Source organism: Bos indicus x Bos taurus, chromosome 8, assembly GCF_003369695.1.
Source record: "Bos indicus x Bos taurus breed Angus x Brahman F1 hybrid chromosome 8, Bos_hybrid_MaternalHap_v2.0, whole genome shotgun sequence".
NCBI classification, from domain to species: domain Eukaryota; kingdom Metazoa; phylum Chordata; class Mammalia; order Artiodactyla; family Bovidae; genus Bos; species Bos indicus x Bos taurus.
In genome coordinates this window covers 110,220,662-110,244,286 of record NC_040083.1, presented here as the reverse complement: position 1 = coordinate 110,244,286, position 23,625 = coordinate 110,220,662, and the positions used below count along the sequence as shown (strand labels likewise).

The following is a 23,625-nucleotide window of genomic DNA, read 5'->3' as shown; positions in this document are numbered from 1 at the left end:
CTCAGCCAAAACTCAAGGGAAGGGAGGCTGCGCCCGGCAGATCTCGCGAGGCTCGAAGAAGCGCCCCGCGAACCAGGAGCGGGGCGGGCTGACTGGAGAACCCTGGCGGGAGGGGGCATCATGGCGGCCCAGGCGCTGGCGCTGCTGAGGGAGGTTTCGCGGCTGGAGGCGCCGCTGGAGGAGCTGCGCGCTCTGCAGTCGCTGCTGCAGTCGGTGCCGCTCAGCGAGCTCCGCGAACAAGCGGCGGAACTGCGCCTTGGTCCGCTCTTCTCCCTCCTCAACGAGAACCATCGGTGAGAGGACCCTGCAGCTTGAGCGGGGGAGAATGACACCCCTAAGTATGGAGCCGGGGATGGGGGGTGGTGACGGGGGAGGCTTTTCCCAGTCTCAGTGAAGGCTGAAAATAGATGAAATTTCAGAGAGGAAGGATCCAGCGCTGAGAGGCAAGAGACGGGGTTCCAGTCCAGGCTCTGAGGTGTGCCCCTGAGCGTCGTTTGGACTCGCTGCCTTCATCCTTGAAATAGGAGGCGAAAGGCAGGGTGCCTATCTATAGGGAGGGCTCCTCCAACGCGTATCCAAGTCCTTGACTTTTTCTCTCCTCTTTAGCAGAGGTCCTATCCTGGCGGCTTGGTAGGCTCTGTCGATATTTTAAATTCACGTACCCTTGATCCAGTAATTCTTGTTACAGAAATTAACGTGCAGGTATACTCACACACAAAATGTACTGTATCTACAGGTTTATTCACAACAGAAGTTGACAGCAAAAAGCAAACAACTAGGAACAACCTGAATATTTATTAAAAGGAGATTCTTAAATTATGACATATGACATGGAGCAGTATGCAGCTGTTAGAAAAATTGAGTAGATACATCTATCTCTCTATATACATGGACATAGATCCCTAATATATATTGCTGAATGAAAAAATTGTTGGAGTTTATAAATCCATTATATGTAATTTTTAAAAAAGAATTACAACCCTCTCACACCCACATGAACACTGGCCAGTGTAACATTAGAAATATCTGAAAGGTACATCAGAAGCTATTAATATGGAAATGGAACTTAGCATGGTAGGAAGGCATTTTACTTTTAATTTTATGTACATCTGTAGTATTTGATTTTTAAATGCTTTGTATTTGATCATCTGATAACCTAAAAGACTTAAAATGTTTGTGATCCAGAAATTTAAAAGTGACCTTCTTTCTTGAAAAAAGAATGAATCACTGAGTCAAGACTGGATGATTTCAGAGGACTTTTTTGGCTCTGACCTTCTAAGAGGTCTCTCTTTTTCATTTGTGTTATGCTTCCATTAATTCTGTTAGTCAACATTATTTAGACCTGCTTATTAAATCCCTCTTATATGTCCGTTTTATTTCAGGCCCTCGTGTTCTCCCTCTTGCTAGACCTGTTGCCTTAGTTTGGTTTCTCAGTATCCCTGAGTTTACTTCTCTGGTGTGTTCTTCCAATGTTGCAACCACGGTGAACTTCTCAGGTTGTTTGACTCCCAGCTTTTCCATGGTTTCCCAGTGCCTTTGGTGTAAAAGTAGGACTTCTCAGTCTTGCATCTGGACCCCTACAGTTTATTTTCACCCTGCTTTTCCAGCCTCATCACTTTTCTCCACTCTACACATATTTCACCTGCTGCAGCTACCGTGTGGCGCTAATTACGTTTCCTTAAGCATGACTTGGCACTTTTCTAACTTTGTTTATGCCAGTCGTACTAACGGAAATACCTTCTTTCCTTCTCTCCAAATCTGTCCATCTTTTAGGGCCCAGATGAAGTGCCTTCCCCTCCAAAAAGTCTTTCTTGGTCACTCCAGTTATAGTGACAGACCTCAGATCTCCTTAAGGACATTATGATTATTTCTCTTAAGGATACTTGATATTTTTGCCTTATGTTGTAATTCCATATGTGTTTCATTCTAGTTTGTAAATTCTTTGACGACAGGGCCCATATTTTGTTCATCTCTGCATCCCTCCTAGGGTGCAGCACATAATATGATATGTGCCAAATAAAAGATGCATAACTTTTAGACAGCCCAACTAGTCCAGCCACTTTATATCATAGATGAAGAGACTTTCACTGGTCACACTGTAAGTTAACACCAGGAATGCAAATGGGACTGAAATGAAGTGGAGTTTGAAGAATAAGGTCTTCGGGGAAGGTAGTTTGCTGGAAGGAACAGTACTGTAGAAAACAGTGTCACTGGAAATTGGGTAGTAGATACCAAGTGCAACTGGTGGGAATAATTCTCTGTATATTGACTTGGCAATCTCTAGATATTTTTCTGTTTCTCTGGGCTATATATTGCTTCAGGATCTTTTCTCAGTTCAGTTCAGTTGCTCAGTCATGTCTGACCCATGGACTGCAGCACACTAGACTTCCCTGTCCATCACCAACTCCCGGGGCTTGCTCAGACTCATGTCCATTGAGTTGGTGATGCCATCCAACCATCTCATCCTCTGTTGTCCCCTTCTCCCACTTTCAATCTTTCCCATTAACAGGGTCTTTTCCAGTGAGTCAGTTCTTCATATCAGATAGCCAAAAGAGTGCAGCTTCAGCATCAGTCCTTCCAATGAATATTTAGGACTCATTTCCTTTAGGATGGACTGGTTGGATCTCCTTGCAGTCCACGGAACTCTCAAGAGTATTCTCCAACACCACACATCAAAAGCATCAGTTCTTCCGTGTTCAGCTTTTTTTATAGTCCAACTCTCACATTCATACATGACTGCTAGAAAAACCATAGCTTTGATCAGATCGACTTTTGTCGGCAAACTAATGTCTCTGATTTTTAATATGCTGTCTAGGTTTGTCATAGCTTTTCTTCCAAGGAGCAAGCGTCTTTTAATTTCATGGCTGCAGTCACCATCTGCAGTGATTTTGGAGCCCAAGAAAATAAAGTCTGTCACTGTTTCCATTGTTCCCCCTCTATTTGCCAGGAAGTGATGGGACCGGATGCCATGATCTTAGTTTTTTTAATGTTGAGTTTTAAGCCAACCTTTTCACTCTCCTCTTTCATTTTCATCAACAGGTTTTTTAGTTCCTTTTCACTTTCTGCCATAAGGGTAGTGTCATCTGTATATCTGAGATTATTGATATTTCTCCCATCAATCTTGATTCCAGCTGGTGCTTCATCCAGCCAGGCATTCCTCATGATATACTCTGCATGTACTCATCTCATACTCTATCAAAGTAATGCTCAAAATTCTCTAAGCCAGGCTTCAACAGTACATGAACCATGAACTTCCAGATGTTCAAGCTGCATTTAGAAAAGACAGAGGAACCAGAGATCAAATTGCAAACATCTGCTGGATCATTGAAAAAGCAAGAGAGTTCCAGAAAAACATCTACTTCTGCCTTATTGACTATGCCAAAGCCTTTGACTGTGTGGATCAAAACAAACTGTGGAAAATTCTTCAAGAGATGGGAATACCAGACCACCTGACCTGCCTCCTGAGAAATCTATATGCAGGTCAGGAAGCAACAGTTAAAACTGGACATGGAACAACAGACTGGTTCCAAATAGGAAAAGGAGTACGTCAAGGCTGTATATTGTCACCCTGCTTTTTTAACTTATATGCAGAGTACATCATGAGAAACGCTGGGCTGGAAGAAGCATAAGCTGGAATCAAGATTGCTGGGAGAAATATCAATAACCTTAATATGCAGATGACACCACCCTTATGGCAGAAAGCAAAGAGGAACTAAAGAGCCTATTGATGAAAGTGAGAGAGGAGAGTGAAAAAGCTGACTTAAAGCTCAGCATTCAGAAACTAAGATCATGGCATCCGGTCCCATCACTTCATGGCAAATAATGGGGAAACAATGCAAATAGTGACAGACTATTTTTGGGGGCTCCAAAATCACTGCAGATGGTGACTGTAGCCATGAAATTAAAAGATGCTTACTCCTTGGAAGGAAAGTTATGACCAACCTAGATAGCATATTCAAAAGCAGAGACATTACTTTGCCAACAAAGGTCCATCTAGTCAAGGCCATGGTTTTTCCAGTGGTCATGTATGGATGTGAGAGTTGGACTACAAAGAAACCTGAGCACCGAAGAATTGATGCTTTTGAACTGTGGTGTTGGAGAAGACTCTTGAGAGTCCCTTGGACTGCAAGCAGATCCAACCAGTCTGTCCTAAAGGAAATCAGTCCTGAATATTCATTGGAAGAACTGATGCTGAAGCTGAAACTCTAATACTTTGGCCACCTTATGCAAAGAACTGACTCATCGAAAAAGATCCTGATGCTGGGAAAGATTGAAGGCATGAGGAAAAGGGGACAACAGAGGATGAGGTGGTTGGATGACATCACGGACTCAATGGACATGAGTTTGAGAAAGCTCCGGGAGTTGGTGATGGACAGGGAAGCCTAGTGTGCTGCAGTCCATGGGGTCCCAAAGAGTCAGACACAACTGAGCAACTGAACTGAACTCTGCATATAAGTTAAATAAGCAGAGTGACAGTATACAGCCTTGTCATACTCCTTTCCCAGTTTTGAACGAGTCGGTTGTTCCATGTCCGGTTCTAACTGACCACAGGTAAGGTGCTCTGGTAGTCCCATCTCTCTAAGAATTTTCCATTCTTATGTGATCCACACAGTCAGAGGCTTAATCATAGAAACCTGTAGCCATTGGCAATCACTCTATTTCCCCCTCATATCCCTCCTCCAGCCCCTGGCAAGCAGGGTCTATGAACATTGGTGTACGGTTTTTGTGTGGACATACGTTTTGACTTATCTTGAGAATAAAAAAATTACCTACTCTCTTGGGCTTGATTGTGCAAAGTGCAGTCACCAAGTTGAAAGGATATGTTCATTTGCTTTGAATTGCTGTGTGTTGCTGTGCTCAGTCATGTCTGACTCTTTGCGACCCCAAGGACTCTAGCCCTCTAGGCTCCCCTGTCCGTGGAATTTTCCAGGCAAAAAAATTGGAGCAGGTCGCCTTTTCCTTCTCCAGGGGATCTTCCCAACCCGGGGACTGAACCCGTGTCTCTTGTGTCCCATGCATTGGCAGGCAGATTCTGTGCCATCTGTGGAGCCGTGTATTACTATATTGCTTAATTCCCTTTTACACAGGCACAGTTTAACTGTATACTCCTGTTAATAGTACATGAGTGCCCATTTATTTGTACGGCCTATTAAGAGACAAGGAAATTACTCGTGAAACACCTCTATCTGCATCTGGTGGTCATCAAGTTCTGCTTAATTTGCCTCCTTAATAGCTCTTGAATCTTTTCCCTCTTCTCCTTTCTCACTGTTACTTCCTCGTTTTTGCTCCTTTATCACCTCTCACCATCAAATAACTTCTAACTGAAAGTTTTTCTCTAAAACTGATGCAGTGATTTCTACAAGTCAGATCTCATTGTGTTCCTTCTCTGCCTTAAAACCACTTAATGGCTTTCCGTTGCTTTCTAGGAAAAGGCTAAATTCCATAGCAGCCCGTGAAAGACCTATCAGAGCCCAGCTTCTGTGCATCTTTCCTGTTTCACTTTTTGTCATTCATCCTTCTCCCCACTTCTCTCCCACCCCATCATACCAAGTGACCTGTGGTTCCTTGAATGCATAACACTGTCTCATTCCTTTGTGTGTTCCTTTGTGCTCACACCCCCTTTGCCTGGAACACTTCTCTTAGATAACTCCCATGTTTTCTTAAGTTTCATTTAGGTGTTACCCTCTGGGAGGTCTTCCCTGAACCCCATCTTCTTTGCTGAGCTCCCTCAGCTTCCAGCCCTAACCTTTAGCCTTTATCTACCTGGATTATAGTTGCCTATTTTTCTGTGTCTTCCATTAAATGATCTCCTTGAGATCAGAGAATATATCTTAGCCTTAGAGAGTATATATATATCCCTTATGGCAGAAAGTGAAGAGGAACTAAAAAGCCTCTTGATGAAAGTGAAAGTAGAGAGTGAAAAAGTTGGCTTAAAGCTCAACATTCAGAAAACGAAGATAATGGCATCCGGTCCCATCACTTCATGGGAAATAGATGGGGAAACAGTGGAAACAGTATCAGACTTTATTTTTCTGGGCTCCAAAATCACTGCAGATGGTGACTGCAGCCATGAAATTAAAAGACGCTTCCTCCTTGGAAGGAAAGTTATGACCAACTTAGATAGCATATTCAAAAGCAGAGACATTACTTTGCCAACAAAGGTCCGTCTAGTCAAGGCTATGGTTTTTCCTGTGGTCATGTATGGATGTGAGAGTTGGACTGTGAAGAAGGCTGAGCGCCAAAGAATTGATGCTTTTGAACTGTGGTGTTGGAGAAGACTCTTGAGAGTCCCTTGGACTGCAAGGAGATCCAACCAGTCCATTCTGAAGGAGATCAGCCCTGGGATTTCTTTGGAGGGAATGATGCTAAAGCTGAAACTCCAGTACTTTGGCCACCTCATGCAAAGGGTTGACTCATTGGAAAAGACTCTGATGCTGGGAGGGATTGGGGGCAAGAGGAGAAGGGGACGATAGAGGATGAGATGGCTGGATGGCATCACTGACTTGATGGATGTGAGTCTCAGTGAACTCCGGGAGTTCACTGGTGAGGGACAGGGAGGCCTGGCGTGCTGTGATTCATGGGGTCGCAAAGAGTCGGACACGACTGAGCGACTGATCTGATCTGATCTGATATATCCCTAGCACAAACATAGTACATAATAGATACTTAGTAAATGTTGAATAAATTAGTAGAAGTGGTCTTGTCTCTGTGCGGAGGAGAGCCTTATTAAGCGTGGTGTCAGATATTAAGGTTGTTCAGTTCAGTCGCTCAGTCGTGTCCGACTCTTTGCGACCCCATGGACTGCAGCACACCAGGCTTCCCTGTCCATCACCAACTCCCGGAGCTTGCTCAAACTCATGTCTATTGAGTCGGTAATTCCATCCAACTATCTCATCCTCTGTCATCCCCTTCTCCTACCTGCAATCTTTCCCAGCATCAGGGTGTTTTCCAGTGAGTCAGGTCTTCACATCAGGTGGCCAAAGGATTGGAGCTTCAGCATCAGTCCTTCCAATGAATATTCAGGACTGATTTCCTTTAGCATGAGGTTGTTACTTCCTACCTGGTAGGACAGGAACTGATGAGATCTATGGTGTCTCCTTTAGGGAACAGACTACTTTGTGTGTATCCATTCTGGAGAGATTGCTGCAAGCTTTGGAGCCCGTTCATGTGGCCCGGAACCTCAGGGTTGACCTGCAGAGAGGACTGACTCACCCTAATGATTCTGTAAAAATCCTCACTCTGTCCCAGGTATGAATATTTCACTAGCACGTAATGGAATCAACATTTAGTGACCATCTGCCCTGGGCCAGGCTCTGTGCTGGGTGCCAGAGGCAGAGAGGTGAAGAAAATGCATGCTCTCTCTGTCTGTAAGAATTGTCTAGTCTAGTGTGTGTAGCTGATTATAAATGGGGAATGCAAGCTGAAGAGGTTCCAGTAAGCACCATCTGAATCAGTTTTTCGTCAAATATGGAGTTGCTTTTGTCAGACGTTTTACCATAAGATGTTAGTATATGGTAAAATGCCTGATACAAAAGCTATTAAATAAAGCCTGTTTCTCTCCTCCAAGGAGCCCCAAGTCTTAAAAAAAAGATTGCCATGGTAAGTCTTACTACAGTGGCATGAATGAAGTACTATTATAAAGGTCACTATTCCAACAAACTGACAGTAACTCTTACCAGCCTAGTAACCAAACTTGCTGCTGTTTGGGTGAAGAGCTGCTGCTGAGGATTATCTTGAAGGGACAGAAGCTGAGCAGTTAGTTATCCAAGAGATGTTCAGTTACTGTTTGTTCTTTTTTCCTCTAAAGTATTTATTCAGGAAAAGGGGAAGGTATCAAGTTACCCATTAACCATTTCCTTGCAGACACTCTGGCTTTACCTATTTAAGTTTCATTTAATCCTTATTATGATCCTGCAGCTAAGTGTTGCATTCCTATTTGACAGACAAAAAGTTAGGCTCAAAGAAGTTATTTAATCTGCTCTCTCGATTAACCACTGAAAGCCGACAGAACTCGGATTTGTACTGTGTTCACTCACTGAGGCGTCTCAAACCTCAACTCGCCTGTTTTGCTTTTTTCTTTCAAAGATGTGACTGTGCCATCTGTGTGTTTGACTTTAATGAATCTGAGTCATTTGGAATTTTTAATGACTCATGGCTATAGTCAGTAACTCCTAAAATAACTGTACACTAAGGAAATTTGACTGTCATGTGTTTCCATGTTGCCCAGCCTTGGAAGAGTATTTCTGATTGTTTTTTTCCTTTCAGGTTGGAAGGATTGTTGAAAATTCTGATGCTGTTACTGAGATTCTAAATAATGCTGAATTACTGAAACAAATTGTTTATTGTATTGGTGGAGAGAATCTGTCAGTAGCTAAAACGGTGAGTCAGCTACATGCAGTGACGATGTCCTAAAAAACAGAAAGGCCTTCTGGATTGAGAGGTGAAGGTTTATTTATTTTTTTTTTTTTACTTGATTCCACTTTTATGAGGTACCAAGAATAGGCAATACCTTATATGAGATACCACAAACAGAAGGTGTTACCCGAGCTGGGAGTGGGGCATGGAGAGTTAATTGTTCTATGGACATGGTTTCTCACTGGGAAATGGACCAGTTCTGGAAAGGGCAGTGGGAATGGTTGCACAGGGCCTCCCAGGAGGCTCAGTGGCAGAGTCTGCTGCCCAGCAGCAGACACAGTTTGGATCCTTGGATCAGGAAGACCTCCTGGAGGAGGTCAAGGCAGTCCACTCCAGTATTCTTGCCTGGGAAACCCCGTGGACAGAGGAAGCTGGCGGGCTACGGTCCAGGGGGTTGCAGAAGAGTCAGACACAACTTGGTGATTACACAACAAGAATGGCTGTCCAGCACTGTGACTGTCCTTAGTGACAAAGAATTGTTTACTTAAAATGGTTAAATTGGTCAATTTCCTCTAGTGTATTTCACCACAATTTAAACATCTTTAAGTTCAAAACAAGTAAATTTAAAACTATACTAAAGGATGCCACGGAGCAACTAAGCCAACACACTGCAACTACTGAAGTTTGTGTGCCTAGAGCCTGTGCTCTGCAACAAGAGAAGCCACCGCAATGAGAAGTCCATGCACCAAAAGAGCTGTCCGCATTTGCCCCAACTAGAGAAAAACCCTCAAGCAGCACTGAAGACCCAGCATGACCAAATAAAAATAAATAACTAAATACATAACTATATTAAAGGAACTTCCCTGGTGGTCCAGTGGTGAACAATTTGCCTTAAAATACAGGGGACACAGGTTCAATCCCTGGTCAGGAAACTAAGACCTTGCAAGCCACACAGCTTGGCCAAAAAAAATATTAAGCATCCACCTAGCACCTGGCTCAGACGGTAAAGCATCTGTCTGCAATGCAGGAGACCCAGGTTCGATCCCTGGGTTGGGAAGATCCCCTGGAGAAGAAAATGGCAGCCCACTCCAGTACTCTTGCCTGGAAAATCCCATGGACGATGGAGCCTGATAGGCTACTGTCCATGGGGTCGCAAAGAGTCAGACACGACTGAGCGACTTCACTTCACTTCTGAGAGGTGAAGGTTTAGAATTAATGATTTGTGTAACTGAATTTGCAACCTCGTATCGATGGGATCAAATAAATAAATGGTTGTCAAAAAAAAAAAAGCTAGTAAACCCCTTTTATTTCTAGAATACACATGTCTAAATTATCCATCAGAGAGCTTACATAAGTTATTTGGGTTGCTTGACAAGAAACTGTTTCTATTTTCTATTGAAAATACAGTGTATCTTTTCCAATGATAAGTAATTATACGTAAAATGTAGTGAATGCTCCTTGGATAAAGTGCATTCCATACACTAATTTTCACTTCAATCTTAGGAAGTAGAAAATACAGTTTGGCATTTTGACTACTTAAGAGATATTTTCTTTCCTTATAAGGCCATTAAATCCCTGTCAAGAATATCACTGACCCAAGCTGGACTGGAGGCTTTATTTGAAAGTAATCTGCTGGATGATTTGAAAAGTGTCATGAAAACAAATGACATTGTTCGGTATAGAGTGTATGAGGTAAGACTAAAAGCACACTCTCTGGTGCCTGTAGTTCAGAATGCGGTAGGGCTGACATAAAAAGGCAAGGTGGCTCATTTGACATGTATTTATTGAGTCTATAGTCTGTGTTAGGTCCTATACTGGGCGCTAGCAATGTAGAGGTGAACTCCCAGCCTAGTGTGTGAGACAGTCACATAAAAAATATTTACATCGCCTGCAATGTTGGAGACCTGGGTTCTATCCCTGGGTTGGGAAGATCCCCTGGAGAAGGGAAAGGCTACCCACTCCAGTATTCTGGCCTGGAGAATTCCATGGACTGTATAGTCCATGGGTCACAAAGAGTCGAACACGACTGAGCATCTTTCACTTTCACTAAGTACTATTGATGTGATAGAGGAGATACCTTTGAAATTACACTTTGAAAAAATTAGTGTACTAGTGGTAATAAGAAGAAGCTTTGCACTGAGCAGTGTGCTAAATCCTCTCATCTATATTGTCTTCAATTCTCACAGTAAACTCTATACTTCATTATCATTAATCTCGCTATTAATGGAGTCATTTACCCAAGACCATTCAGTTAGTAGACTGTGTATTCAAAATGAACCTTCTATAGTCTAACTCCCTCTTCAGAACAGTCTTTGCATGTCTTAACAGGTAAGAATCTTAGTTTTCCTTCTTTTTATATAGCCATTTCTTCTTGGTGTCCTGAGTCCTTAACCTCTATTGAACTTTTAATTGTTGGGGTTTGTGAAGGCAAGCTAGGCTGTGCCCATGTTCAAAACAAAGCCCTGATTCTGTCCATTCACCTCAGAGACACAGCAGCAACAAATCGACCCTGTCTGACAGTCCACACAGCTGGATGTTGGACCTCCAGCTCATTCTCTGAGGCCATCTCCTCCATACCACATATCCATTCAGTCATCACACTGCGTCAGTTTTAGTCAAACCCATGCACTTCTCTTCGTTGGTGTAGCTGCCACAGCCCCGGTCTTAAGCTCTCAGTGTCTGTCACCTGGAGCACTGGATTTTCACCCAAACAGGTCTGCCGGTTTGTTTTGTCACTGCTAGTCTGTTGCCACGTATAGTCAGAATGACCTTTTAAGAGTCGAAATCCGATTCTGTCGTTCCTCTGCTTAAAACCCTTGGTGTCCTAGATCTCTCGCTGAGTGCTCAGAACATGCTTATTGAATGAGTAAGGGAATTACTGACGGATAGAATACATGAACGAATGAATGATTTTTACAATCTGTTTGTTGTTGCCGACAGGGGCTTTTGTCCCAATTAATGGTTTCTTTTGAAAAAGTCAAGATATGCCCAGGTATATGGAGTGTTTCTGTGCCAGAGTAATTTCTTATGAGTTCAACAAAGTTGTCCTACTTGTGGAGACAAATTACGGATTTTTAAAAATTCAGTTGTATTAAGTATAGATGTAATTTGTGCCAGTGTATAATATACTTCCTAGCCCTGCATTTAACTTAAATGCCATCTAACAAACAAGTTTGGTGCTCTTTTCACCTTTCTGCCTTTTCTGTTCTTTCTCTCAGCTGATTGTGGAGATCTCTTCTGTGTCACCAGAGTCTCTGAACTGCTGTACCACCAGTGGGTTGGTAACCCAGCTCCTCCGAGAACTGACTGGTGAGGATGTGCTGGTCAGGTATGTTGATGGAGGAAGTTCTTAAAGCAGAATGTCCTCTTCTGGAGGGCCAGGAGACAACCTCAGGACTTAGCATGACCTCCCCTGCCTGGATCCTATGCTCAGGTTGCAGTCTCCTGACTGATGTATGTCCTGAAGGAGGGGCGTTTAGAACACGGCTGACCTTACGCAATCACAACATACTGGAACTTAGCAAAGCCCTTCATGACAGTTTAGCTCCTTTTGAATGACTATTCCCTGTCCTTAGGCCTGTGTGTGCTTTAGAAGGTGCCAACCACATGGCAACTGTCATTTTGTATTGCTTAACATGTTAGCATGCACATGGGTGTGTGTGTGTGTGTGTGTGCACGAGCGCGCACGCATATATGGTGGTTCAGTCACTAAGTTGTGTCCCACTCTTTTGTGACCCCATGGACTATAGCCTTCCAGGCTCCTCTGTCCATGGAATTTCCCAGGCAAGAACACTGGCGTGGGTTGCCATTTCCTTCTCCATGGGATCTTCCCGATCCAGGGACTGAACCTGAGTCTCCTACATTGATGGGTGAATTCTTAACCACTGTACCACCAGGGAAAGTAAAGTGAAAGTCACTCAGTTGTGTCTGATTCTTGGTAACCCCATGGACTATAGTCCACTAGGCTTCTCTATCCATTGAATTCTCCAGACAAGAATATTGGAGTGGGTAGCCACATCTTTCTCCAGGGATCTTCCCGACCCAGGGATCGAACCCAGATTTTTTGCATTGCAGGTAGATTCTTTACTGTCTGAGCCACCAGGGAATCCATGTGCATATATATATATTTTGTTTGTTTGTTTGTCTCTTTTGGCCATGCTGTGCAGCTTGTGGAATCTTAGTTCCCTGACCAGGGATTGAACCCAGGCCCTAGGCTGTGAAAGTGCTGACTCTTAACTACTGGACTAACAGAGAATTCCCGACACGCATATGTTTTGATATTGTTAAGTAATAGCACTACAGCATGACAGAATAAAACTTGGGACTCTTAAAAATGAGGGAGAGACTTGGTTTGCATGCATCTCTACTACTTAGTAGCTGTTCGACCTTAGATTATTATAACCTTTCTGGACCTGAGTTTTCCTCATCTCCTTGATGACAACAACATGTATGCCAGCAAATTTGGAAAACTCAGCAGTGGCCACAGGACTGGAAAAGGTCAGTTTTCATTCCAATCCCAAAGAAAGGCAATGCCAAAGAATGCTCAAACTACCGCACAATTGCACTCATCTCACACGCTAGCAAAGTAATGCCCCAAAATTCTCCAAGCCAGGCTTCAGCAATACGTGAACTATGAACTTCCAGATGTTCAGTTCAGTCGCTCAGTCATGTCCGACTCTTTGCGACCCCATGAATTGCAGCACGCCAGGCCTCCCTGTCCATCACCAACTCCCGGAGTTCACTCAAACTCAACATCCATCAAGTCGGTGATGCCATCCAGCCATCTCATCCTCTTTTGTCCCCTTCTCCTCCTGCCCCCAATCCCTCCCAGCATCAGAGTCTTTTCCATTGAGTCAACTCTTTGCATGAGGTGGCCAAAGTACTGGAGTTTCAGCCTTAGCATCATTCCTTGCAAAGAACAAGCTGGTTTCAAAAAAGGAAGAGGAACCAGAGATCAAATTGCCAACATCTGATGGATCATCGAAAAAGCAAGAGAGTTCCAGAAAAATATCTATTTCTGCCTTATTGACTATGCCAAAGCCTTTGACTGTGTGGATCACAATAAACTGTGAAAAATTCTGAAAGAGATGGGAATACCAGACCACCTGACCTGACTCTTGAGAAACCTGTATGCAGGTCAGGAAGCAACAGTTAAAACTGGACATGGAACAACAGATTGGTTCCAAATAGGAAAAGGAGTACGTCAAGGCTGTATATTGTCACCCTGCTTATTTAACTTATATTCAGACTGCATCATGAGAAATGCTGGGCTGGAGGAAGCACAAGCTGGAATCGAGATTGCCGGGAGAAATATCAATAACCTCAGATATGCAGATGACACTACCCTCATGGCAGAAAGTGAAGAAGAACTAAAGAGCCTCTTGATGAAAGTGAAAGAGGAGAGTGAAAAAGTTGGCTTAAAGCTCAACATTCAGAAAACGAAGATCATGGCATCTGGTCCCATCACTTCATGGCAAATAAATGGGGAAACAGTGGAAACAGTGGCTGAATCTTTGTTTGGGTTCCAGAATCACTGCAGATGGTGACTGCAGCCATGAAATTAAAAGACGCTTACTCCTTGGAAGAAAAGTTATAAACAACCTAGACAGCATATTAAAAAGCAGAGATATTACTTTGTCAACAAAGGTTTGTCTAGTAGTCAAGGCTATGGTTTTTCCAGTGGTCATGTATGGATGTGAGAGTTGGACTATAAAGAAAGCTGATTACCGAAGAATTGATGCTTTTGAACTGTGGTGTTGGAGAAGACTCTTGAGAGTCCCTTGGACTGCAAGGAGATCCAACCAGTCCATCCTAAAGGAGATCAGTCCTGAGTGTTCATTGGAAGGACTGATGTTGAAGCTGAAACTCCAATACCTTGGCTGCCTCATGCGAAGAGCTGACTCATTTGAAAAGACTGATGCTGGGAAAGATTGAGGGCAGGAGGAGAAGGGGACGACAGAGGATGAGATGGTTGGATGGCATCACCGACTCAATGGACATGAGTTTGGGTAGACTCCAGGAGTTGGTGATGGACAGGAAGGCCTGGCGTGCTGCAGTCCATGGGGTCGCAAAGAGTCGGACACGACTGAGTGAACTGAACTGAACTTGATGACAACTCTGTAAATGTTGTCATTTACAACATTAAATGTCAATGACAACTCTGAAAATGAGGATTAAGTGAATTAACCATAGAGACCAGTACAATGGCTGATACAGGCTCTATATTGAGAAATGTTAATTCCAGTCTCTATTCCCAGCTCCCTACTCCTCCCTGAGTCCCCTTTGGTATCTGCCAAGTGTTTCCTTGGATAGTCCACAGTTTACCAGTACCTCCTCACTCTTAAACACTTGGTTTGTTTCAAATATTTTGCTATTATAAGAGTACTATAGTTACCTTTGTGTACACAGGACTTTGTTTTCCTTTTCTTAAATGATTTTCTGATTGTCCTCTGTTCTTTAAACGTGACTGAATTTGTTAAACTCACATGTATAAGCCAGTCCTCAGTTAACCCTGTCTCAAAGCATTGGAGTTACATTGTTTCAGAGCTTTCACAATAAGGAAATTATTTTGTTAAGTTTCTTTAACTTAGTATCAGAGTTAGTGACATAGGAAAAAAACTTGCAAGTAGTCAGTTAATATACCTTAGGATCAGCTATAAAAGTACTTGTTTTAGTTAATTGAGGAAATTCGTTCATGGTTAGGCTTTAAATGATACCAAAGAATTATTTTTTAAATATGTGGTAGAGGTAATTGTGTTAAAAAAAAGTCATGTTTGACATTTTAAAATAAAACACAGGTTTAGAAACTCTTTGAGGAGGGTTGTGTCATAATGGAAACAAGCAGCAGCTGTGGGCCTTGAATCAGAAGAGCTCGGTTTGAGTCATAACTGTCTTGGAAAAACAGTATGATTGTGATTCTGGACAAGTTACAATTTTCTCATCCTTCTGTCCTCATCTGAAAAGGAGATCCAGGATCATTGACCTTTCACGTTTGGTGGGAAGAATTAAATAACCTGTATGAAAACAGTTTATAAACTGTCAGTCACATGCAAAACCTTGGCATTTCAGAGCCACCTGTATAGAAATGGTGACATCGCTGGCCTGTACTCATCATGGACGACAGTACCTTGCTCAAGAAGGAGTCATTGATCAGATTTCTAACATAATTGTTGGGGCAGATGCAGACCCTTTCTCTAGCTTCTATTTGCCAGGTAAGAAATACTTGTGGAAATGACAGCCTGTGTTTTGATTCAGAATTAATCTTTGACAGGGGAAGCCAAGAATTGTTTTCTTTAGAGCCAGTTTCCTCTAAATGATGCCCACGGGCCCTTAATGAAGTGGAATTTATTGCTCTGGGAGCCACATGCTGCTGATTCTGATTTTCTAGAAATGTTGCTATTTAGAGCATTAGGATGTTTCCCTTGACCCTCAGCCAAAAGAGTCATAAATAAAACTACCAGAATGACATTTAGAGTATGTTTCACAGATTTGTCAAAGCTTGAGTTGAAGTCTTTAATATAGAATTGTTCTAGTCATTCTATTGTAGGACATGGTTGGTTACTTTTTCTTGAGCACGTTCAGAAATTGAAGGTTTATTTTAGAGAGCCTTGCTTATTTCATTGATGAACATCTCTGTTTAAAATTTTCTTCCTGAAAATGACTCCAGACTTGCCTTCCTCTGATTCCACGGGTCCTCGTTCTCTCTTCTCCTTTTTTCCGATGACAGTGCTTCAGTGTTCCGACTCAGATCAGCTGACACCCTGAGTCTCTGTTCCGTCAGGACCCCACAGATCCTTCAGTATCTTCTTGTGGCCTGTCTGATTTCTGGGCAGCACAGCACCATAACCTTTCTCCGCTTTCTGGCCTGAAGGTTGTTACTGTCCTGAGAAAATGTGGGGCCCACAATCTGTGTTGTCTTCTTTCTCTATTAAAATACATTCTTCTAAATATCTTCAGGGTTTGTGAAGTTCTTTGGAAACCTGGCCATAATGGATAGTCCTCAACAGATCTGTGAGCGTTATCCTATCTTTATGGAAAAGGTCTTTGAAATGACAGAAAGTCAAGACCCCACCATGATTGGTGTAGCAGTGGACACGATTGGAATTCTGGGATCCAATGTTGAAGGAAAACAAGTTTTACAGAAAACAGGTTGGTATGACTTGTTTTGGTTTTCTTTAAGGCGCTCTTTTTTTAAAAATAAGAATTATTTGCTGCTATGCTTAAGTTCGTTGTAGAAGCTGCTTTTATAGGACAGTCTTCTTACCATGACCTGCGACTAACCCCTAAAAAGTCTCATAATTATTACTGAATTTTTTTTTTAGCTTGGCTGGATCAAATACTGTTTCCCTTCTACATCTTCTTAAGTAGTATTCATGGTACAGAGACTGTAGTCTGGAGTCAGAAAGACTTGGCTTTATGTCCCAGTTCTAACATTGACGTAGCTTTTTCAGCTTCTCGTACTCACTTCACTGCTCGTGGCTTCATTTTCCTCATATATAAAAACAGCATAACAGCTGTTAATATTTCTCAGGGTTGTTCATATTTAATGAAAAGACACGTTTGTTTAATATTTATATGTCAAGGAAGGTAAACAAAAATATGTTACAAGATTTTATGCCAAGAGTGATACTTTCTTGGCACATCCCTGGGTGTCTTGCAGGTACTGTGAATTCCACACACACAAAAGATGCACAACACTGTTAAAGCCCTTGTGAAATGGGTATCTTGCAGGTAGTGTGAATTCCACACACACAAAAGATGCACAACACTGTTAAAGCCCTTGTGAAATAGATGTTAAAAATTATTAGTACATGTGCTGTTGTGTTTCATAGCTAGTATCCATGTTATATGTCCTTTTCTAGGTGCTTGTACCTGTAACATACAATCCTGCTACAATAGTGCAGAGAACACACTGCTGTCACTCTCATTTTACAGATAAAGTAGCTGAAACTCAGAGAAGTTGAGAAAAGTTTTTCAGATCATTCAGATTGTGGGGCAGCTGCTACTCAAATCCAGGTCCATTGATCCCAGATCTCTGTACTTTTATTGCATTATGAGATCTCATTGTTCACTTAACACCCATTAGGATGGCTATTGTATTGTTGTTTTTTTAAACAAAATGAGTATTGACAAAATACCAAGGATGTGAAAAATGGGAAGCGTGTGCACATCTGGTGGGAATATAGAATGGTGCAGCTGCTGTGGAAACTATGGTGGTTCCTCAGAAAACTAAACCTGGAATTACCATATGACCCAGCGATGCCACTTCTAGGTATATACACCCAAAAGAATTGAGAGCAGGGACTTAAATAGATACACCTGTGCTTATTAATAGCATTGCTCACAGTAACCACAAAGGGTAGAAACAAGGCACTGATGAATGAGCAGATAAACAGATGTGGTGCATACACATCCAAAGGAGAGTCATTCAGTCTTTAAGAGGAATGCAGTTCTGACACCTACTGCAGCACGGGGAACCTTGAAGATACAGTGCTGAGTGAAATAAGCCAGCACAAAAGACAAATTCTGTGTGATTCCACTTACACAGCGTACCTGGAATAGTCAGATCACAGAGACAGAAAGTGGAATAGTGGTTACCAGGGGACATGGGGCAGCGGGGAAAGGGAAGTTGTTATTTAATGAGTGCAGTTTGAGGTGATAATAAAGCTCTAGAGGTGGGTGGGATAATGGTTGCACAACAATGTGAATGTATCCTTTTAAAAATGGATAAAGTGATAAATTTTATGTTACATGTATTTTACCACAATAAAAAGTATCTTGTTTTTCTTCACAGGAACTCGCTTTGAACGCTTGCTTATGAAAATAGGATATCAAGCGAAGAATGCCTCAACAGAGCTCAAGATTAGATGTTTGGATGCGTTGTCATCTCTTTTTTACTTACCAGTAAGTGGTTTGGGAAATTAACAAAGGACAGTGGAATATTTGGGGGAGAATGAATCTGTATAATACTAGTTAACTTACTCTAAATTTCGACCAAATAAATGCCATCTTTCTCACTCTTAGTGAAAGAAGATATCCTTCATTATATGACTAGTGACATTTTTTAAGTTAAAGTGGAATCATAGAGTATTAGAGCTGGAGAGGACCCTAGAGATTGCTTAATCAACCCCATCAAAACAAAATTAAAAAGCAAGCCAAAACAAATCTGGGGAAGTCAGGGCTGTGTTTGGGGAAGAGTGCTCCAGACTTGGCAGAGACCACACAGCTGGTTAATGGCAGGGTGTGATCTGAACCCAGGTCTCCTCACCTCCTAATGTCTTGAGATTTTCCTTTTGTTTCATGTAGCCTGAGCAGCAGACTGACGACCTCCTGAGGATGACAGAGTCCTGGTTTTCTTCTTTATCTCGGGACCCACTGGAGCTCTTCCGTGGCATCAGTAATCAACCCTTTCCTGAACTACACTGTGCTGCCTTAAAAGTGTTCACGGTAGGCAGCCTCTTCTTTTCCAGAGGCCCTTCTGGGACTCTGCTCCTTCAACACTTGAGTACTTACAGTAAGCCCATAAGTTTCTGCCCCCTGCTGTTAGCGCAGACTAATGAGGGAGACAAATGTGTGAACAGATGGTTTCGGTGAAAGCTATTAGGTGCTGTGGCAAATGTTTGGGGGTGCTCAGGATCACAGAATTAACTCCAGATTCCTTACCTGCCATCAAGCAAGCCCTTACTGTCCTAGCCCTGGTCTTCCCACAGCCTAATTTCCTGCCATTCCCTTTTGGTCCTGGATGCTCTGGTGACAAAGAGACTGCTCCCATCATATCTCTGGACCTTCATGTGTTCTCTGCTGCTGCTGCTGCTAAGTCGCTTCAGTCGTGTCCGACTCTGTGCGACCCCAGAGACGGCAGCCCACCAGGCTCCCCCGTCCCTGGGATTCTCCAGGCAAGAACACTGGAGTGGGTTGCCATTTCCTTCTCCAATGCATGAAGTAAAAAGTGAAAGTGAAGTCACTCAGTCGTGTCCGACCCTTAGCGACCCCATGGACTGCAGCCCAGCAGGCTCCTCCGTCCACGGGTTTTCCAGGCAGGAGTGCTGGGGTGGGCGCCATCGCCTTCTCCACATTCTCTGCAGGCAGCACTCTTCCCTGACTCTGCTTGTTAACTTCTATTTATTCTTCCAAGGGCTAGCTCAGATATCTTTTCAGCAAGCTTTGCCCAAACTCATAAGGTTGACTTCAGCAGTGCTGACTTTCCTACTTTGCATTTCCTAATTTATTCAGCAAATATTTATTGAGCTTCTGTGTTAGGTTCTGGGGATGTAACAGTGAACAAAATAGACAAGGCCTTCCTTTCGTGTAGCTCCCTGTCTGTGGAGGGACCTGGGCAGTAAATACATAGTTAATTGTAATAGTTGTGGTGAGGGTTATGCCTCTGTGTTTTATTTATTACACTTGTTGAAAATGTTTATTTGTTGACCTGTTAACAGAGTTTATTGAAAAATAGGAACCATATCTGATTTAACTTTGTAGCTTCAGCACTTACTGTGGTTCCCTGGGCTGGTGGAAATGTGGTAATACGCCCTTTAGTAATCTTATCAATGGCATCTCAGGTAGCATGCTTGGCCTGGAGAAGGAAGGAATAGGAGAGGGGGCGGCCAGACAGGGAAGGCATCCTCTAGGATGTGAGACAGTCTGCGTCTTGAAGAACACAGAATACCTGCCAGCTTCAAGAATGCCGTTTTTAGACTGTTTCACTCTTGTTAGTAGCCACTGTGATGGGCACTTTGGCTCTTGCACTGGTATTCTTGTTTTAGTCCCTAAGTCGCGTTTGGCTCTTTTGTGACCCCGTGGATTGTAACTCGCCAGGCCCCTCTGTCCATGGGATTCTCCAGGCCAGAAAACTGAAGCGGGTTGCCACTTCTTTTTCTAGGGGATCTTCCCCACCCAGGGATCTAACCCACATCTCCTTCATTGATGGAGCCACCTGGGAAGCCCAGTCTCTTTATTGCTTTATTTTCCCCTAGTCTTCTACCTTATGCTTCACTTATTCAGCCATAGTTGTAGAAATAATTTTTGATTTACTGGTTGGGGCAGCTGTTTTTATTTCAAACCCCCCTATCCTCAAATATTGTTGAACAGGCTGATGATTCTCACACTGAAAGGTTTGTTGTGATGCAGAGTCTCAGCCAGCGGCTCTGGGACACAGCCTGAGATCCTCAGTTTCTAACAAGTTCCCAGCTGATGCTGATGCTGATGGGCTGCGGAGCACCTTTTGAAGGGAAGAGACAGGCTGTAAACTTGATTGCTCCTTGTTAAAATATAGTAGTGAGGTTTTAAAAAACATTTTTAATTATAAAAATTGCTTATTCTTTACTTTTAAATTTGGAAAAGATTGAGAAGTAGCAGGTTTTTAAAGCACACAGCACACCTGTTTGGTGTGCTTCGTCTCAGTGCTGGTGTCAGCGTTGGTGTTAGAGTCTGTCTGTGTATTGGGGATACGTTGAGACGCACGGTCACACCTTGCTGCCGCGGCCTGACTCACTTCCGCTGCCTCTCGTTCTCAGTGTTTGCACTGTCATGAGTTCAGGGTTTACAAGTGTGTGTGTGATTTCATACTTTTACTGCTTATGCATATATCCTTAAAATACAGTATTTCAAATATTCTTGAACTTTACAAATGCTATCATGCTCTTCATATCATTCTGCAACTTGCTTTTTCTCTTTAGCATTGTTTTTAAGATTTGTCTGTACTAAAAGAGGCAGTTGGAAAGTCATCAGCATTTCATTGTGTAACCGCAATGTGTCATTCTCCAGTAAATGAAGATTTAGATAGCATCTATCACAAATGATGCTACAATGAACATTCTCAAAAATACACTCTTATGCACGTGAATGAGTTTCTTTAGGGTAGTCTTTTCTTCTCTAGTCTTTAATTTTTCCATCGTTGTAATTATGCCATGTGTGTAATTTGGATCTATTTTTTTCATATAACAGATTTACCTATCTTTATAAACATTATTCTTAATATATACTTAATTTTTAATTTTTTATTGCTAGATACCATAATTTACTAACCCATCTTCCCACTATAAGGGATTTATAGTGTACCTTTCACACTGTAATGAGCATGTTTGTATACAAAACTTTAAAAAATATTTTGAGTATTTTCTTAAGTTAGAGTTTTAGGAGGAATTTACTTAGGTAAAAAGTAACATTTTTAATGTTTGTGTTACCAGATTTTTTTCTAAGGTTTGTGCCATTCCATTAACACACCTAACTTCTTAAGGCTCAGAGGAATTGTGTTCTTTTCCCCCTTCCATTTCAGGCCATTGCAAACCAACCCTGGGCTCAGAAGCTTATGTTTAACAGTCCAGGTTTTGTAGAGTATGTGATGGATCGGTCCGTGGAGCATGACAAAGCTTCAAAGGATGCTAAGTATGAACTGGTGAAAGCACTTGCCAATTCCAAGACAATTGCAGAAATCTTTGGGAACCCAAATTACTTGAGGCTCAGAACTTACCTGAGTGAAGGTCCGTACTACGTGAAACCTATTTCCACAACAGCAGTGGAAGGAGCAGAATGACTTCTTCCAGAGCCTAGACCCTTTATTGACCAAAATTTCTCCTAAGGCATTTGACTCCATCTGTATTCTTCAAAACAGAGCTGCTCCCGCCCCCCAGAACTATCATGGAGTGTCTAATGTAACTTTATCACCCACATTTGTTGTCTTTCCGCGTTGAAACTCAATGTAAAACCAGGAAAGCAGGCAGACTTAGTCATAATTGAACCAGATGTTTCTCAGATTCCTTTTACTGCCTTAGTCTCTGCAAGAAGATGGAAGTTTTGTTCTCCTCCCAAAGAAATTTCATGGACTTACTCTCTGTCTTATTTTAAAATTCACTTTAACTAAAATGGAACCAAATTGCTTCTGAATTCTTTTCATCCCTGCCCCCTCACCTTTTTTCGGGTTTTTTTTTGGGGAGAGAGGGTTCCTTTTCTCCCTACTGATTCTACTTTCAAAGTCTTGGATATTTAATGTTCTTTGAAAAACAAGTAATATGCAATCTTAAAATTATGTTCCCTATACTAAGAATAAATTCTTTTAATAAGATCTCTTGATTTTTTGTTACTATTATTCCTTTGAAAAATAAAAAATACATCTTTTGAAGATGTTTCTAGTGTTCCTTGATGCCCTTTTTGCTGTTTATCAATGCATTTTACTCCGTTGTGGTTTTGGGCGGGAGGGAGTGATAACATGCTAAACTGGAAAGGTCCCCAAACTATCATCTTAGTTATTGGTGGTCCTCGTTGTTGAGACCTTTAATTTATGAGGTTCAGGTCAATATTGAGTTGATCAAAGAGAGGGAAACTGACTCCTAATAACCAGGGTCAGAGTGGAAGGCTCCCTTTGCCTAAACCAGGATACTGTCTCGCTGATTAACAAAGGATGCACTTGTTTTTCATTGACAAAAAATGTTCCCACCTGTTTTATAGTGTTCTGCTCTCTAAATGGCAAAGCAGTCACCAGTCCAGAGGTTTTTATGTGAATATGTTATCGGAGTGTGATGGTTCAGAATGTAGAAATAGGTTTCTTTCAAGCCATGGTGACATAGATAAACCAGCCCTGCTCTGTTACAAAATGATTCTCAAGTGACTGGAATTTTCTTGTCCCAGATTAGTTATCTGTCTTCCACCATCTCTGGTGTCCCTTAGTTCCGTTTGTCCACGCTCCCATACTGGCCATTTTCCTGCTGCTAATACCACGAAATTCCTGCTGTTTTAAGCCACCTAGTTTGTTGCATTCTGTTAGCACCTCTAGGAAACTAACAGAGTACATGGTTGTTGTTTAGTCGCTAAGTCATGTCCAACTCTTGGCAGCCCTGTGGACTGCCAGGCTCCTCTGTCCATGGGATTTCCAAGGCAGCAATACTGGAGTGGGTTGCTATTTCCTTCTTCAGGGATTCTTCCCAACCCAGGATCAAACCCCCGTCTCCTGCATTGGCAGGCAGGTCCTGTACCACTGAACCACACAGGGAAGCCCAATAGAGTGTCTACATAACATGAGATGTGTATTTGTTGCATCCCATTTGTAGAACACTGCCTAATTAGGACTTGATGGAAATTGTTTAACCAAGACAGCCAAGTCTTTATGGTAGTGAAATAGTTAGTATATGCTGCTGCTGCTGCTAAGTCACTTCAGTTGTGTCTGACTCTCTGTGATCCCAGAGACGGCAGCCCACCAGGCTCCCCCGTCCCTGGGATTCTCCAGACAAGAACACTGGAGTGGGTTGCCATTTCCTTCTCCAATGCATGCATGCG

General features: G+C 42.4%; 1 protein-coding gene across 1 annotated transcript; it reads left to right on the top strand.

Moving 5' to 3' along the window:
• The first annotated feature begins 59 nt into the window (after window positions 1-59).
• On the top strand, window positions 60-22,476 carry PSMD5 (proteasome 26S subunit, non-ATPase 5). Its single transcript, XM_027550669.1, has 10 exons — window positions 60-293; window positions 7,104-7,248; window positions 8,266-8,379; window positions 9,919-10,047; window positions 11,574-11,683; window positions 15,424-15,566; window positions 16,312-16,503; window positions 18,149-18,258; window positions 18,661-18,801; window positions 21,632-22,476. The coding sequence occupies exons 1-10, from the start codon at window positions 121-123 to the stop codon at window positions 21,887-21,889; spliced, it is 1,515 nt and encodes a 504-aa protein (XP_027406470.1). The 5' UTR covers window positions 60-120; the 3' UTR covers window positions 21,890-22,476.
• The last annotated feature ends 1,149 nt before the right edge of the window (window positions 22,477-23,625 follow it).